We start from the raw sequence: 18,004 nt of genomic DNA on the forward strand, positions 1-18,004 counted from the left end.
TCTCTCTCCTACTCTCTCTCTCTCTCTCCTACTCTCTCTCTCTCCTACTCTCTCTCTCTCTCCTACTCTCTCTCTCCTACTCTCTCTGTCTCTCTCTCTCTCTGTTCTCCACCCGTTTGAGTACATCAGTGAGGAAGTATCTATCACCAAAATAAGTAATGTATAAAAACAACAAAACAAATGTTAGAAGGCCATGGCAGATTAGTATTCTACTTCCATTAAGATGGGGTACAATGAGAGATAGATTTAAAAATTAACTAAATTGCTTAAGCAAAGCAAGAGATATTGTGACGTACCTTTATGGATTGCACTACCTCCTACATTTCCCATAATGCAACTCGATAATGTCTTTCATTTGACCCACATCTGTTAGATGCCCATTTATTGTAAACACCAAGTACCCAGTTTCAAACCAAATTCTTCCTGTACACACAAGCTGAGAAAACATTGCTGACATCACAAGGGGAATTTTCTCAGACTTTACAAAGCTCCTCCAGAGCCACAAGAGACTTTATAAAAGTGGTTTTACAGGCTGCCCCAAGACTAGTAAACTGGTGTTCATGTGCAGAATCAGTGCACTTTAATGATTTGCTTGGATAGTATAGCCAAGTTAACATGGTTAAAATGTATTACTATACAATTGAATATAGCATATTTTATGTTAAGATTTAGACATACTTTACTGATCCCGCAAGGGGAAATAATTTAGTTTTCACTTTGTTGTTAGTTATTAAACACATGACACTCTGGCTAGAAATACACACACGTGCCCAGAACCTGTACATGCACAAATAGAGCGATGTCAGGTGCCTTGTCGCTGCGGGGTATGGATCACCTGTATACATGTTTAAGTTTTTAGTTTTGATTGTTTGCCATCTTTCACTCTCTAACACATAAATAAACACACACACACACACACACACACACACACACACACACACACACACACACACACACACACACACACTGCTTACAGCTCATTCGGGAATCACCATTGTGATATTCAAACGGCCTCTTTAACTGCCACAGCCTGAGGGTGCAAGTCAGTTGGTCCATTTTTTTAGAAGAACCGGGAGGGGAACAGGGAGGGGATCATTAGGAGGTCCGACTGGTGGAGCAGGAATTAACTCAACACGCCACCTTTTCACACAATAATACTTTTGCTACCTTGCATCATCTATTCTCTGCCTTACTTTCGATGAAGATTTCCTTTTGGTTCTCATATGATATTTGCTCCTTTTGTCTGGTGCAAAACAAGGTCCTATTGTCCCATGTTAAATTACTAACTAATATTGCAAACTAACTAATATTACATGCCACATGAACTCATAAATGAAAACAGCAATACCTGTAAAATACCTGTATGTTTTCTCTCTGAGAAGATCTTATTAGTCACACTATGTAAATACTGTATAAAGGAGTGGCTGTTGCACGAGGTGAAGAAAAGCAGGTGTTTTGATGAATTATGATGTAACAGATACATTGTTATTTAATCAATATTATAAATAACAACGGTCATCATTACCAGACCATCTGGATGTGAGTGTTGTAGGTTTGGCCTTTTGTGCTTGAGCTTTGCTTTTTTAACATGATGAAAAATCACAGTAGGATCTTTCATAACATTATAATAATAAATGGACTACAAGATCAAATGCATACATACAGGGTACAAGCGGCCAAAGTGGGTTTCCTCTGGAGGGTGGCAGGCGTGTTCAGGCATCTGGTGAGGATGCCTCCTGGGCGCCTCCCTAGGGAGGTGTTTCAGGCACGTTCAGCTGAACAGAGGCCTCGGGGAAGACCCAGGACTAGGTGGAGAGATTATGTCTCCAAACTGGCCTGGGAACGCCTCGGGATCCCCCAGTTGGAGCTGGTTGATGTGGCTCTGGAAAGTTTGGGGTCCCCTGCTGGAGCTGCTGCCCCCGCGACCCGGTATCGTGGGGAGTGGATGAAGATAAATGGATGGATCAAATGCATACTGACTTTCAGGTCCAGCTGACACCGTATGCTGGAAAAGAAACTCATATTGTCAGCAGAGTTTCATAAAATTAGCCATAAATAGTAGACGCTTCTGTTTGTCCCTCTGTTTCTCACACAGACCTCAACCACCATTAATGTTAACATTGTGGATGAGAACGATAATGCCCCAGAGTTTCCTGAGGAGGAGTACGTCACAGTTTTGAGCGAGGGTCCAGACACAGTGGGTGCCACCATCGCCACGGTAAAGGCCATTGACCCAGATGAAGGTCTGAACGGCACCTTGCAATATGCCATTGTGCAAGGAAACCTGATCCAGACCTTTAATATAAACAGCATCACGGTAAGACATGATAACTGCTATACTGTAGTGTTACAAGCAGCTGCAAAACAACCATACATCAATCTTCTGTGTATAATATGTATGTGTGTTCATTTAGGGGAGGATTACAGCCGTAAAGGAGCTGGACTACGAGATCAGCAACGGGCACTACGTATTGGTTGTCACAGCTACGGACCAATGTCCAAATCCTGCTCTTCGCTTGACATCTAGAACAACAGTAATTATTCAAATTAGACACACTCTTGTTAAGCAGAATTTTTGTAATAATTAATGTATAGGCTCATAGAGACGTAATCCCTCTCAATCATCACTTATGACATACTTGAAGTGTGGTGGTGTCTGTATCTGCAGAGCAAAAACTCTAAGCATGTGCTGCTCCAGCTCCTCCAGTGGGGTGATTTTCTGTTTTTCTCTATTTAATATAATAAATGTTGACCTTTGGACTGTTGGCCAGTCAAAATCCATCCTTATATGTCCACATGAGTTTGTTTGCCTTTCTACATCCTTCACATTGTCACTACTTCACATGCAGAGTAAAACTCTATGATGAGTGTTTGTGGAAATGAAGATTTGTATCCAAATCTCAAAGTGGGAATTTGATGTCCAATTTAAGTGTGGAAACCTCTGATTTTTCTTTGGAAATGTTTTATGATATAGTGGTTAGGTAGCCATGCATGTCAAATCTGCATGTGGAAAACAACTTTACTGTGAACTAGGATTGTTTTTGGTGATCTGCCTCTTTCCCCTTTATACCAGATGTGTTAAAATCTCCCTCTCCCTCCTTCTTTAGGTGCTGGTAAATGTTCTAGATGTGAACGATGTGACACCCACTTTCCCAAGAGCCTATGAGGGACCCTTTGAGGTGGCTGAGGGCCAGCCAGGACCTCGAGTCTGGACTCTCAGAGCCAGTGATGAAGACTCTGGCCTAAATGGCAAAGTGGAGTACAGCATTACCCGTGGAGACCCCCGGAGTTAGTATTGCATTGTTCTGTGGGAGTGAAATACTATTAAATTCTTCTTATGTGTCTCTGAGCCTCTGTTTTTCTGTCAGATGAGTTCATGGTTTCTCCAGTGGAGGGCGAGCTTCGGGTAAGGAAGGACGTAGAGCTGGACAGAGAGACAACAGCCTTCTATAACATCACTGTCACAGCCCGAGACCTGGGAACCCCATCTCGCAACAGCTCGGTGGGACTCTAGAACACAAACACACACATGCAAGCAGGCACATACACTCACCATATTCTCTTGAGCAATCAGGATCTGTGTGGCACAAATGCTATGTTTATTTGGCCTACAGACAATCAACAAGTACTTATTGTTTGGAGGCATATGTTAGAAGTTTTCTTTTTGTCTTGGCGTGTTTTCTTCAGGTCGTGGTGGGGGTCAGTGTACAAGACATCAACGACAATGACCCAGTCCTCCTGAACCTGCCTTCCAATACCAGTGTTAGTGAAGGCGCCATCATACACACCTCTGTGGCCCAAGTCCAAGCGCAAGACGCAGACAGTGGACGGAACGCGCTGCTTACGTATAACATCACCGATGGCAACCAGGATGGAGCCTTCTACATAAGTGACACAGTGAGATAAAGGCGTGGGGCTGTTTAAAGAGTGACTTTACACCCCCTGAAAAAATTGTCTTTGCTGTCCTTCAGTGGTTTAACATTTCACCATGCTTTAGTGAAGTAAAGGTGTTCTCCAGGACATGGTTACATCACTATTATGTGTGGTTACAGGTTCAACAGAGCATAACCAATAATGATGCTGGGTGTTCAGGGGTAAAATAGGCTTGAAACTGGGGCCGCAAAACACTGATTGCCATCATGCTGTTAAGTTACTCTTTAAGTAGAAAATTGAGGAATTTGACTTACTGATGTGGTAAAGGTGGGGCAGGTGGTTTAAAAAAGGGAAGCATAGGAGAAGAAGTGTGAGTATTGGGACTAGCAGCTCCCAGATTTGATCATGCCCTTTCATCTACAGTCTGCACTTACCACTTGTACAGCCTTGCTACACATATAATTACAGATGAGCAGATGTTGGCCGCATACACATTTGTGGATTTACAGCTTAAATGTCCTACAGAGTATACAAATATTGCATGTCCTTCAGAGAAGGGAAAGTGAAGTGACATTTATGGCGCTGACCCACTGCTAGTACCAGCTCTCCTCGGCTTGACTCGACTCCACTCCCCCTCCCTGCCCCCTCCTCAATTTTCCATTGCAACGCTGAAGGAACGTGCCGTGACCTGATGCGACGCACGTACAAGGAACATTGAAGGTCTGTCTTTTTTGATTCTCGGCATGTGGCTGTTGCGACAGCCAGAGGACAAATTTAGTTTCAAAAGAAGGTGGATGCAGCAAAAAAAACTAAAAAAACGCTAAACTATGGGCAGGTTTGTGCAGGACACCCCTGTCTGTCACTAGTAATGATTAGTGACGATTCTGTCCGACCAATCAGTAGTCTGCAGGATTTTACGTCACCTTTTGGTATCACCTCAGCTCGCTTAGAACCTCGATGGAGGTGGTACTAAATAATACCTGTTAGCTAGTATCAGGTACTTTTTTTTCATAATGGGCCGAGTAAAGTCGAGGCAAGTTGATCAGGTACCAAGTAATGGAAAAACGCCAATACTAGCACTAGTACTACTAATACCAGTGGCACACAGGTAATATATAATAAAACATACTGTCATACTGAGACTGAATGTCTAAACGCCACTCATCTTCCCTCTTCCTCTCTGTGTCTGTCAGACAGGTGTGGTGAAGGTGAACAGACCCTTGGACAGAGAGCGAGTGGCTGAGTACAGACTCACCATCACTGTCAAAGACAACCCCGAGAACCCCCGCATCACTCGCAGGGTAGTCCCACTCTCCTGTGCACACATACTGCAAGCGTTCACACATGTTTCTACATTGGCAGTGCTCAATGGCAGCCACAAAATGGGCAATAAAATGTAAAAATTTGGATTAATTTTACATATTTTCCCAAGAGCTTTTAGCATAATGACATTGCTTTAAGTCAATCAATGCACAGTACTCAACAGAAGACTGTCTACACTGGAAGTTCATTTCAGAAAATTAGAGCGTTACAGGATACCTTTTTTTATGCGGTCAATTTGTGGTTGAGGCTGGTAAACTGTGATCAAGGATTGTTGTAGTTTTTTGCTGGGATGCACGGCCCTACATGTCCTGTACATCACTAACAATGTGAATCACATGCACATACCCAAACTGCAAGGTTTTTCTATAAAAAGAGTATGGCCTTCTCATCGCCTCTGTGGGAGACATGGGAAACGTTTCTAACACAGAAATGCAAAAAATACAACCACCAGCAGTGTGAGAACAGCCTGCTGATGAGTGGCGTGTGCACAACACAACAATTGAAAAACCTGTCCATTCTGATTTCTTTGTAACAGAGCAGTTCTTTGTAGAAATGTACTTCTTCAAGGGCTGATCAACTTATTTTTCTCTCCTCCTCACTCTTTCCGGCTCTATTCTGAGCTTTACTTTATACCATATAATCCTCATATTATTGTTTCTTCCTCCTCCCACACCACCAGGATTCAGACCTCCTGGTGATCACCATTCTGGATGAGAATGACAACAGGCCTACATTCACCATGACCAGCTACAGGGCTGAGATCACAGAGAACTCTGCAGCAGGTAGCACTCAAGCTGGTGTGTCTGTCTCTCTTTCTCTCTCTTTTCTCTTGAGTGGGGGTGATCTGAAACTACAGCACAGGGCCTCGTGCCAAAGTACTATTTAACACTGTCTCCCCCACTTCCTGACTTTGTTTACAAATGGCTTATGTTCAGTGACATTTTGTTTCAAGTTTTTCACGCAGTCAGTTTGATTATTTAGATGCAGAATATAACAGAATGAAGTCTCTTGATTATCAGATTTATAGTGGCAGCAACATTTACCATTGTCTTGGCTGTTATCAGTGACAGGAAGCCACACTTGCTTTCCCCAAGACTAATCTCAAGTCAAATTTACCTAATTTACAGCTGATATAGGCTTTCTGATGCAGTTTAAACAAATTCTAATCTAATCATTTTACTTATTTATCCCCTTCTTTAGGCAGTACTGTAACAGTGTTAAATGGGCCAGTTCTGGCTGAGGATAAAGACATTGGACCCAATGCTGTGGTGAAGTACCGCCTGCTGGGAGCCAGGTTGGACCTCTTTACTGTGGATGCTGTTTCTGGTAACAGTAGAACTCCTCAGCAAATAGACATAGAGAGAAATGTAAATGACTGCAATGCAATTTTTTAAAGTCTCTGTATCTCCCTCTAGGTGTGATTCGTGTGCGTCAGGGGGCAAAGTTGGACCGTGAAGCATTCCAGGAGCCTCGGATAGAGTTGTTCGTGGTCGGGGAGGACATAGGAGGTTTAAACAGCAGTGTCCCTCTCACAGTTACCATCCTGGACCAGAATGACAACCCCCCTGTCTTCAGCCCATCCAGTTTCACTGTTCGCATCCCTGAGAACAGCCCCACTGGTGAGTGCAAGGATCTGTGTGTATAAGTGGACTAGAAGCAATATGACTTGCGTGTAATCCACATTCAACAGCTTCAGCAACAAGTTGTGACTGACACAATAGTATACTGGCTTGACAATTTAAAGTTCCTTCCTACAATTATATGCACTTTGTGTGTGTGTGTGTGTGTGTGTGTGTGTGTGTTTGTGTGTTTGTGTGTCTGTGTGATTGTGGCTGTCTTCCAGGTGTGGTGGTGACTCAGCTGTCCGCCACCGACGCTGATTCTGGCTCTAATGGTTGGCTGATGTATCGGCTGGAGAGTGGCGCTCAGGACCGCTTCGTGGTGGACTCGCTCTCTGGTGCTGTCTTGGTGGGCAACACCACCCTTGATCGAGAAGAGCGTGGGTCCTACCGCCTGGTTGTCATGGCAACTGATCGTGGCACACCCTCTTTGTCTGGCACGGCCACCCTGACAGTCATCCTGGATGATGTAAATGACTCACGACCCCGTTTTATAGAGCCTATAACCATGATAAACGTCAACGAGTCCACACCGCCAGGTGTTGTGGTGGCCACGTTGACCGCCGAGGACCCTGATCTATATCCCCGTCTCGAGTATTACATCATCTCAGTGGAAGCAAAGGATGATGGGAACAATCCAGTTGCAGGCCTGCAGGGGTCTTTTGGCATTGACTTACACACTGGTGAGGCATGGATCTCACCTTAATTCAGTTTCTTGATCTACAAAGTTTAATTTTGACTGATGATGATAGGAAGCCAATACATCGGGTCTTACCTTTTGGAAAATACATAGACATGTGTTTTGGTGGATTTTCAGGTGCAGTATTTGTACGCAACACACTTAACAGAGAGCTGGTAGCTACATTTGAGATCATTGTGTCTGTCCATGACAACGCCAGTGAAGTCATTGACAAGTCAGTCAGTGTTCCCAACGGTAAGTCCATTTTCCAACATGAAACTTATCTTCAGTTTCATACATTCAGTAAGATACTTTCACTCTGTATCTCTCTGCTCAATTGTGACCTTCTCCTCTACAGCAAGACTAACCATCAACGTGTTGGATGTAAATGACAATGCCCCTCGCTTCCGGCCCTTTGGAGTGTCCAACTTCACGGAGCAGATTTTAGAAGGAGCCCAGCCAGGCACAACACTGCTGTCAGTAACAGCTGTGGACCCGGATAAAGGTCCCAACGGCCAGGTCTTCTACCAGCTGCTCAACCTGCCCCGTGGGGGATACGTTAGACTGGAGGACCCTTCCACTGGTATGATCAACAGCACACATCAGCAAGCAGCTGTAGGCTAAAACATCAACAGTAGTGAGCAAATGTTCCAATTCACAAACACTGTAAATATAAAGTAAATTTTTCTTTCATTTAAGACAAGTTTCACAAAAAGTGTATTACTTTGGCATTCCTTGCTTGTTGTCATGTAAATGTTGAAGATTAGTATGCGCCCGATAAATCTTAACTGTATTAATGTTACAAATGTCTCAGGTAAGATTGTAGCCAACCAGACGGTGGATTTCGAGCAGGTGCAGTGGCTGAATTTCACCATTCGGGCCCAGGACCAAGGCAGCCCTCCCAGGATAACGGAGCTGCCAGTTTATCTGCGCATAGTGGACGTAAATGACAATAACCCAGTCTTCCTACAACCCTCATATCAGGTACTGAACAGAATATCAAGAAACAAATTGCACCCACCAAAGCAGAATTGAAGCGTGCTGCTTAAAAAGGCAATATTAATTTAGAATTTTTAAGTTCTGTTTCTTGGGATGTGCTATATAAAAAAAATTGTTCAATATGCGTCTTCGTCTGTTTGTAGGTGCCTGTGTTTGAGAATGTGAACCTCGGCACCAACATAATTCGTGTCAGAGCTACAGATGCTGACTCTGGCCTCTTTGCCGTCATTGAGTACAGCCTGGTAGACGGGGAAGGCAAGTTTGCCATTAAACCATCCACTGTGAGTTAACCTGTACACTTGCGCAACAGCTCCATTAGCCATCCCAACTACCCCCTACTCCCTATCAGAGCTGGGTGTCCCCAGTGACTGTCTTCCTGTCTGGAAATGAAAGTTTAAACAAAGCATGCTAAAGATAAAGACAATCCACATATTTGCCCTCCTTGCTCCAATTCTGTCACGCACTCAAATAAATGTCTTGATTCAACAACCACTCCCAGTCAGCCTGTACTTCCTTCCTAATCATTCCCTCTCCTCCGTGTCAGGGAGAGATCAGCATCCTTTCTCCTCTGGACAGAGAGACAAAGGATCACTACACTTTAACGGCTGTTGCCCGGGACAACCCTGGCGGCAGCTCCAACAACAGACGAGAAAATTCTGTCCAGGTAGAGACCACTGGCTGTAATAATACAAGAAAATCTTGTTAATGAGAGTTTGAAATTATGTGAGCAAATACTTCAGGTTGTGAAAATGCCAATAAACATGAATTAGGACACACCAATTATGACCTTTAGAGACAGGTACTTATCCATGTTTTTTAGAGTTTAACGAAAGTATGTCAGACAACATGACATATAACATAAACAAACCTTGAATTTAGGTAATCCTTAAATTGGGTCAAACATATCTTTTGCATTTCTGTTTCTTAGTTGAGGACATATACACGGTTGGCAGTATGTGATAAGCTGAAACATGCCGATGTACTGTTCGGGTTCTACGTGAGCTTTTCTATTCTGTAACCTTGCGTCAAGAATATTCTGTGTTTGAAACTTGATCTGCCTGTCGACGTATGTCCAGGTCCTGGTGACAGTTCTCGATGTCAACGATTATCGTCCACGTTTTACGGAGCAAGTGTTCAGCACCAGCGTGTTTGAGAACGAGCCCAGTGGAACATCTGTTATCACTGTAAAGGCTATTGACCTGGATGAAGGAGAAAATGGAGCAGTACTTTACAGCATGCTGGGAGCCTATTCAGGTAGGAATATACTAATATAAGCCTCAGTAGGGTCACCTAACTGAATATTCGGAATGAACTGGTCTTTTAAAGTATAATCATCCACCTTATTACAATACAATTCAGCATTAAGTTCTCCAATAGCTATCCACGTTGTTGTTCTTATTTATTACATTTTTAGTGGTAAGAATGTTGCTCAAACTTTGAAAGGGCATGTGTGGGGCAGTGTATGGTTCAGCATTCATATCTATAGTTAGACCTGATCTTTCTCTGTCTTTTTAGATGCGTTCTCCCTGGATCCAAACACGGGGCTGGTACGTTCTCGCCGTCTGCTCCAGTCTACTGAACGTTTCAACCTGACAGTGGTGGCTACAGACCAGGGGCGTCCTCCCCTGTGGGGCACTGCAGACCTGATAATTACAGTCATAGACGTCAATGACAACAGACCAGTGTTTGTCAGGCCCGCCAATGGAACCATCATTCATATCTCAGAGGTATCGGCATTAATGTGTTGCACATGTTATGGTTGTCTTCTCTTTGTGTGATTGTAGCATTCTTTTCCTCCATTAGGCAGTATGTTTTCAGATTGTCCGTACATGTGCACAGTACATCTCATTCTCCCCTGGACAGAGTCTTCTCATATTTGCCACAGACGTCCACTTGGACCCAAGGATGAACTAGATTTTGGAGTTCAAAGGTCAAAGTCACTGTGACCTCACAAAATGCGTTTTTTGATTATACAAAGCATTTAACACAAATTTCTAATAGGATAACACGATAAAGGGATTACATTTTATATCCCACAGGTCAACTTTAGTGTGATAATGTTCTGCGAAAACACTTTTCTGGCCATCTGTCAACAGCATTACTCAAAAACAGAAGGGGAAACATTTGGTTGCGTGCTGAATTGGTGACACTAATCTTGGTTGCCCATCTTGACACTGTGGTAACTTTTATGCTGCTGGGTTGTGTGAATCTGCCTCACTATGGAGGACTAATGGGGTTTTTCCTCTGCAAGGTACCTACTCGACTCGCCTTGACTCTACTCGCCTTTTTTGGTTTTCCATTATGAAAAAAAGTCCCTGGCACCTGCCAACAGCTGCTTTTTATAGTACCCCCTCCGTTGAGGTTTCAAGTAAGCTAAGACGATACCAAAAGGTGACGAATACCAATTTGGCATGTTGGATGTATAGGTCTACCAACAAAAACATTAAAAAAACAAAGTTCTTGTGTTTGAGTTACACAGCTGTTTGATTTAGCAACAAACTGCTACTTGTTTACACTGCCCCTAGGTGGCCTCTTCCTGGTTTAATGTTACTGTGACTAATGTTACTTAATTACACCTATGTTTTTTCTACTGCAATATGTCCAAATATCGGCAGGGCAAAAGGTCCAGATTTTGACTTAAGTTCTAGAAACCATCTGTAAACCATTCTGTTACTATCAACCTAACCCTAACCCTAACCCTTAAGATACAAAGTAAGAGGTTTGCGAAAGCACATACTGACAGTCTTCGCCCTCCATGTAGGAGCAGCCCCCAGGCCTGCCGGTTTACGAGGTACATGCAACAGACTCTGACGAGGGGGTGAATGGAGAGGTTCGCTATGGCTTCCTGCAGACTGGAGCAGGTAACAGAGACTGGGAAAACTTCCGCATTGACGCCATGTCTGGAGTCATCACAACTACTGTGAAACTGGACAGAGAAAAGCAGGCCCTCCACAGCGTGAGTTAACTTTGTGGGTGCAGTTAATGTACTTAAGTGTGTAGGTATGTATGGCGCTAACTGAGTGCAAACCACCCTCTCAGCTTGTCATTTTGGCCCGCGACATGGGCCAGCCAGTGCCTTACGAGACAACACAGCCTCTGCAGGTGGCACTGTTGGACATTGATGACAATGAACCCGTCTTCCTTAAGCCACCGGTGAGTATGAACTTGTCTGAAAATGTCCTAATGTGGTTATCTGTACATTTACAACTGTACAAATATACAACATATTAACTGTGTATGTGTGTGTGTGTGTTTATGCGTGTTTATGCATGTGTACACCTCAGCGGGGCAGCTTGCCTTATCAGAAGCTGACAGTGCCTGAGCACTCCCCTCCAGGTACTGTGGTGGGGAATGTAACCAGAGCTGTGGACGCAGACGAAGGCTCCAATGCCATTGTCTACTATTTTATTGCAGGTAATACGGTGACCTAGAGACACAGCAACATGTTTGATTTTATTGTTCATGTAAAAAATGTAAAGCAAAGTTTTTCCCCCTGTGTTTAATTATTTATATTAACCGGCCCAAAGTAAAATCCTGGAGATTAAGAGTAGAGGATAAGGAGTTCCTCCTTATTTAGATCCATGTCTGGAAGCTCTTGTATCCATTGTATGGTCAGATGAAAGTCCTCTTGCTCCCAAAGCCCAGAAAACAATGAGGACATCTCTATGGATCCATCTATCTTTTCCATTTTAAGTACAAATCCTTTCCATCTCTTCCTGCAGCCGGAAACAGTGATGGAAACTTTGGCTTGAGTCTAGCTGGAGACTTGAAGTTGCTTAAGGATCTAGACCGGGAGGAGATCCCGTTCTACTCTATCATCATCAAGGCTTCCAGCAACAGGAGCTGGACTCCGCCCAGGGGTAAGAGGGCAACACAGGCCCTTGACCCTGCTCTTGACCCTAGCCTGCTGGAAGTCCGCATTGAACTGCAAGACATCAATGACCAGACACCACGCTTCACTAAGGCGGAATACACTGCAGGTAATCTGCGTGGTTGTATGTGTAAACTGGTCTATGTTAAACTATAATATATGAAACTATAATTTCCCTCTTTGCTTGCTTGTTTCAGGGGTTGCAGCAAATGCCAAAGTGGGCTCCGATCTGATTAAGGTCATTGCTATAGATAATGACATCGGCAACAACAGCTTGGTTCAATACCATATTGTTACAATCCGCTACTTCCAGTCACAGAGCAATGGCAGTGAGGACGTTGGCAGCATCTTCACCATCGGTGAGCTCCCTCATGTACAATATTTGTGTTTCAAATATTTTATTACGAAGCTTAAATTGAAAAGATCACGTTACAAAATTTGTATTACTGTTCTTTTTTACAGAATTCAAACAAAAATAAGGAAGGGAAATAAGGATAAATAAATAAAATAAATAAATAAAATAAAACAAAACAAATAAATGAAACAAAAACTAATAAATGAGCGGCCCTAATCCCTACCAATAACCCAACCCGGACTGCAATCAGAATACTGCTGGTCCTGTAAGATAAGGTTCCAGAGGTTGCCAAAAGTTCTGAAAGTCTTGTAGTTTGTCCTTAAGGATGAACTGGATCCTCAAGGTGGAGTGTGTCCATCATCTCTGTGAGCCATGTCTTCAGTGTTGGTCCCGTTTTCTTTTTCCAGAATAAGAGGATTCAGTTATTTGCATTTAGAATTCCATATGTCAAAAAGTGCTGTTGTACCAGTGTCAGTCTCTTTGCTTAGATATCCCTAAGATTACTAAACACTGAATATTTTACATGTTAGACATGAAACTAAAGATTTCACTCCAGGAGCCTTGTATTTTGCATCAAAGAACATAATTATGAAGGAAATCACTAACATTAGTGTAACATTTTTTACAAAGAGGAGAGAATTCAGGGAAGAACCTATGAAGTCTTTCTTTAGAATAATGTAGCCTATGTAGAATTTTAACCTGTTTTAGACAATGACATGCCTTTATGGAGCACTTGTGGCTATAGGCTAAAATCCCATAGGTCCTTATTTATGTTCGTACCCACCTCCTTTTCCTAATCCACTTTAAAAAGTGGCAGTATTGGGCGGCTTCTCTCTTGCAACTTACCATATAAACAGGATAAATTGTGATCTGACCTCACTAACTCACCTAGGCTGGCATCCACATTATCTGGCCCAGCTTTCTCAAACTGAGGAAGATGTCTTCTTACATTATTTCTCACTTGAAAGAATCTAAATAAATGTCTGGGTAAACCATAATTTTTGTTGTAGCTGATGCTAAGATGCAAATGATTCTTCTATATACAGTATAAATCCCCTACATTACAAACACAAAGTTCTTTCCACATATCAAAAGTCATGTCTATACAAGAAGGAGAGAAGGAAAGGTTTGCTGCTATTGGCAACTAGAGAGAGGTTGCTCTGAGCTCTTTGATAGCTGTTTTCAAGTCCTTATTGTGTCATGCATTACCAGGTTGTAACATGTTCTGTTAAGAGGAGTCAGAGATAACATTACAGCCCTGATTGACTATGGCAGACTGTCCTCTGGCTCAATCTCCAGCCCACTCAACAAGAAAGCAGTATCATCTAACACTGATGCAATGGAACGGATAGATGTAGCCTAATAATAAGTTATAAAATTTGGAAGCGCAAGTCCTCCGTGTGAGCTGGACTTACAAAAACGTTCTTTTTTTATTCTATGGAATTTATAATCCCAGACAAAGGGAAGAACTATCTAGTGTAACTTTTTAAAGTATGACCTTGAGAGGAATATTGGTATGTTTTGGAGGAGGCAAAGTATTTGTGGGAGAAAAACCTCTTAATTGTATTCGGCCTGAACACTAGGGGTAATGGAAGAGTCCTCCAGAACTGAATTCTATTTTGAGTTTGTCTAAAAGGAGAAGAAATTAAAAGCTAAATCTTTTAGTAATGATGATTCCCAGATGGATTTTTCTGATGTTATCTTAAAAGGAATGGACCCGAGCCAATTATAATCTTCTAGTTTTAAGGGCATCAGTTTGCTTTAACCCCAATTGCTCCTCTATCTAGCGATGGTGCTGAATAGCTTAATAACTGCTCAAAGATTTGGCATAGTAACTTTCAGTTGGGATATAAATTACAGAATATCATCAGCATACAAGGATATTTTGTCTGATGTTTACGCTGTGTTATATCATGGTATTACATTAATTACTTAATTAATTACAGCTGGTCAGTCTGACATCATTACTATTCATGAGCTTGCCCAGTTGTGCTGGGTAAAGGTGCTGATTGCCAGGCTCTCATTGGCTAGCTGTTAGCCAATCAGAGTCAAGCAGCTTAGCTGGTTGAATATTAATGAAAACTGGCACAAACTGAGCTGAGTCTTGCTGCAGGCTTTCTATACCACGCTAGAATGGCTTGAAACAAGGTAACCAAGGTATATTTCAGTCCATGTCGTAAACCGTTTAAATCTCAGCATGGACAACTCTCGTCTGCACTCGACTCACATTGGGTAGTGACAGAGCTGTATGACACAACGGAATGAGATGTATCAGGCTTTGGATACAAAGGCTATACTTAGTAAGATACAGTTATTGTTTTTTTTATTGGTTGGCAATAATAAAAATATGGAATATCACCAGGCTGATCAATAATATGAATTGATATTTAATACATGTTAAAGCTAAATTGCGTAGTTGTTTCCCACCCATGAGGAATTCTAAGTAATGATAACCAAACTGTTGGCCCGTCCACGCAGTTATTAGCCATGGAGGACACAGAATTAAAAAAACATGATGGACTCTTCAGAAGAGATATTTATCTTCACTTGAGTTTCTGCACGGGAAAGTCACCGGACGCCACAATCTTCTGAACATAGCCGCACTGAGAAACACGGAGAGAGTTGTGTGGAGCTGATAGTCTTAATTCACTTTGTAAAAACTAATTTGGCAATGGCTTGAATGTAACGGAGATTTATTAATATCAAAAACGTATGCACTAAAGCTTTAAATGCAATAAAATTAAAATTCAAAAATGAAATAAACCAAATGGTTTAACAAAGAAAAGGCAGCCTTACAATATGACGTAGGTTTTACACTTTCTGTAGATGTGTATTTGCTTCCTGCCGCCGGTGCCTCTCCTCTTCTTCTTCTTGTGCTCCAGTTCTCCCAGAGAGGGAATGTTCCTTATTCCAGTGCATGCCGGATCTCTCCACAAGGTTTTAATTGAACTAAACATCTGGTGATCTGGTGACCAATGATATGAAAAACTGTACAGCATGATACAGTGCATAGAAGGCAGTACAGTCCCTTAGTCCAGTCTTGTTAAACTAAATAAAAAACACATTTTCTCAATGATTTCCACAGGTTTGACAGATGGCATCATCCGAACGTATGACCTCTTCACGGCCTTCAACCCGGGATACTTTCAGCTCGAGATATTGGCGTGCGATTTAGCTGGGCACAGTACAACCACCAACGTGAACATCTATATTCTCAGAGATGACCAGAGGGTCAAAATAGTCTTCAATGAGATCCCTGATTTTGTCCGCGAAAACCAGGAAGCTTTCATCAACCTGCTGTCCAACATTACTGGAGCCATTGTCAACTTAGATGACATACAGGTAATATTTTGTATGTGTCTTTGGTATTTCATTTGTTTGTGTTATATATATATATATATTTGACATTTTTCTCTCATTCTCCTTTTATGAAGTTCCATGTGGACAAGAAGGGCCGGGTCAGTTATGCTCAGACAGACATGCTCATCCATGTTGTCAACAACCAGACCAACACCATCCTAGATGTCGAAAGGTAAACCTTCCTGAAGAAAATAAATATTTCCCTCCCAATGCTTCTTGGTAACGCAGTCTTACACATGCTGTACGAGAAGTTAGGAAACCTCCCACATGAAAGCTCTACGGATCAAAGGTTGCGTTCTGACGCGGGTTTACCTGTGCCCTGGTGTTCTCATGTGTTGCAGGGTAATTCAGATGATAGACGAGAACAAGGAGCAGCTGAGAAACCTGTTCAGGAGATACAACATTGTGGACGTTCAGCCTGCTGTCGGTGACAAACTGCCCGATGACATCTCCACACTACAGGTCTGCGAGGCCAGGGCCTCCGGAAACCCACAGGCTGCTGTGCCAGATGTTTGGTGCTTTGGTGCATTTAAAACTCTTTCTTTCTTTTTCCTCTCTCATAGCTGGTCATCATCATCCTGGCTGTGCTGCTGTGCTTGGCAGGAATCTTGTTTATCACAATGAACTGGCATTATCGCCGAGTGTAAGAACCTTTCAGCGATATTTGTACTGACGTAGATTTATTTTGAATGTTGAGTGTGCGGAGTCATTTGAGATCTGCTCAGTCATGGGCTCTTTCTTCATCAACATGTTTACCTTCTCGCGACTTGTGTCTCTTGCTGTGTTGCAGACACCAGAGGAAACTGAAAGCTATCGTTGCAGGATCAACAGGTGAGAAGCAGCTTCGCTGGGGGGGGGGCGCCCCGCCAGCTGTTAACTTCAGGATGTGGCTTTTTTGGTTTTTACCTGTTTACTCTGTTGCTGTAGAGTACAACATGTCAGTTCACTGCAGTGAGCCTGTTTTTCTTCAAATGATCTGTTCTCTACCCCCCAGGGAACCAGGGTCTGATGGACATCCTGGACATGCCCAATACTAACAAGTACTCTTTTGAGGGGTGAGAACATGTAGTTTCACATCTCTCTGTCACATATTTCTTTAAAAGCAAATATCACTTCGGGCTGTTACTACGCTACTATAGTTTTTTTTTTTTAATGTCTGGCAGTATTTCTTTTTAATTAGTTATGAGTTATTACTTCTTAAGGTCAAGTACAAGCATTTCTTTTACTTTTATTATTTAAAAAAATGTTGTTTAAGATACGTTAAAGAAGTGATTTTACATTGTGGGTTGTCGCCATGAGGTTGCCAGGCAGCTCCAGGAAGTCACTACACACAGCCAAGAAACATTTCCAGACCGTAACTCCCAATAAAACCACAATGGGTCGTTTTTACATTTAGTTTTTTGTAAGGAATAATCAAACGAGATATAGAATTTGTGAGCTTTGGGGGTCCAACGCCAGGCTAGCGGTTTCCCCCGTTTACATTCCTTATGCCCAGCCAAGCCATATTTAGCTTACTGACTTCAGAGTGGTATCGATCTTTTCAGCTAAATCTCGGCAAGAAAGCCAATAAGCGTGTTTCCCAAGTGTCACTCTTTTCTTTTAAGTAACCTAACATCCAAAAATGGAATTCAACTTTACCAGATAATGTTCATACTTTACCATAAGATTAATCTCATAAAACAAAAACTAAACTGGAGTTATTGGAGCTCGTCATAGTTCCTCTCCTTGCTGTAGATGATGTGTGTTTAACTCTGCAGGGCCAATCCAGTGTGGCTGGACCCGTTCTGTCGCAACCTGGAGCTGGCTGCTCAGGCTGACCACGAGGACGACCTGCCGGAAAACCTGAGTGAGATAACTGACCTGTGGAACAGCCCTGCACGCACTCACGTCAGTACCAACATCATTTATATTTCACAACAATATTT

General features: G+C 42.5%; 1 protein-coding gene across 3 annotated transcripts in view; it reads left to right on the forward strand.

Annotated features, from left to right (window-relative positions):
* Positions 1-18,004, forward strand: part of cdh23 (cadherin-related 23) — a 180,597-nt gene that overhangs the window by 159,937 nt on the left and 2,656 nt on the right. For all 3 annotated transcript variants that reach the window (XM_034899154.1, XM_034899156.1, XM_034899155.1), the window contains 29 exons: positions 2,096-2,317; positions 2,415-2,534; positions 3,108-3,288; positions 3,369-3,502; positions 3,688-3,897; positions 5,067-5,174; positions 5,876-5,978; positions 6,397-6,522; positions 6,612-6,815; positions 7,040-7,498; positions 7,633-7,749; positions 7,853-8,077; positions 8,309-8,478; positions 8,637-8,774; positions 9,038-9,157; positions 9,570-9,747; positions 10,009-10,220; positions 11,255-11,449; positions 11,533-11,646; positions 11,778-11,907; positions 12,216-12,473; positions 12,562-12,723; positions 15,805-16,061; positions 16,154-16,251; positions 16,421-16,541; positions 16,643-16,722; positions 16,870-16,910; positions 17,074-17,134; positions 17,837-17,966. In XM_034899154.1, the coding sequence (XP_034755045.1) occupies positions 2,096-2,317; positions 2,415-2,534; positions 3,108-3,288; positions 3,369-3,502; positions 3,688-3,897; positions 5,067-5,174; positions 5,876-5,978; positions 6,397-6,522; positions 6,612-6,815; positions 7,040-7,498; positions 7,633-7,749; positions 7,853-8,077; positions 8,309-8,478; positions 8,637-8,774; positions 9,038-9,157; positions 9,570-9,747; positions 10,009-10,220; positions 11,255-11,449; positions 11,533-11,646; positions 11,778-11,907; positions 12,216-12,473; positions 12,562-12,723; positions 15,805-16,061; positions 16,154-16,251; positions 16,421-16,541; positions 16,643-16,722; positions 16,870-16,910; positions 17,074-17,134; positions 17,837-17,966 (4,674 nt within the window). The remainder of the gene's footprint in view (positions 1-2,095; positions 2,318-2,414; positions 2,535-3,107; positions 3,289-3,368; positions 3,503-3,687; positions 3,898-5,066; positions 5,175-5,875; positions 5,979-6,396; positions 6,523-6,611; positions 6,816-7,039; positions 7,499-7,632; positions 7,750-7,852; positions 8,078-8,308; positions 8,479-8,636; positions 8,775-9,037; positions 9,158-9,569; positions 9,748-10,008; positions 10,221-11,254; positions 11,450-11,532; positions 11,647-11,777; positions 11,908-12,215; positions 12,474-12,561; positions 12,724-15,804; positions 16,062-16,153; positions 16,252-16,420; positions 16,542-16,642; positions 16,723-16,869; positions 16,911-17,073; positions 17,135-17,836; positions 17,967-18,004) is intronic.

This window comes from Etheostoma cragini, chromosome 17 (assembly GCF_013103735.1).
Source record: "Etheostoma cragini isolate CJK2018 chromosome 17, CSU_Ecrag_1.0, whole genome shotgun sequence".
Lineage (NCBI taxonomy): Eukaryota > Metazoa > Chordata > Actinopteri > Perciformes > Percidae > Etheostoma > Etheostoma cragini.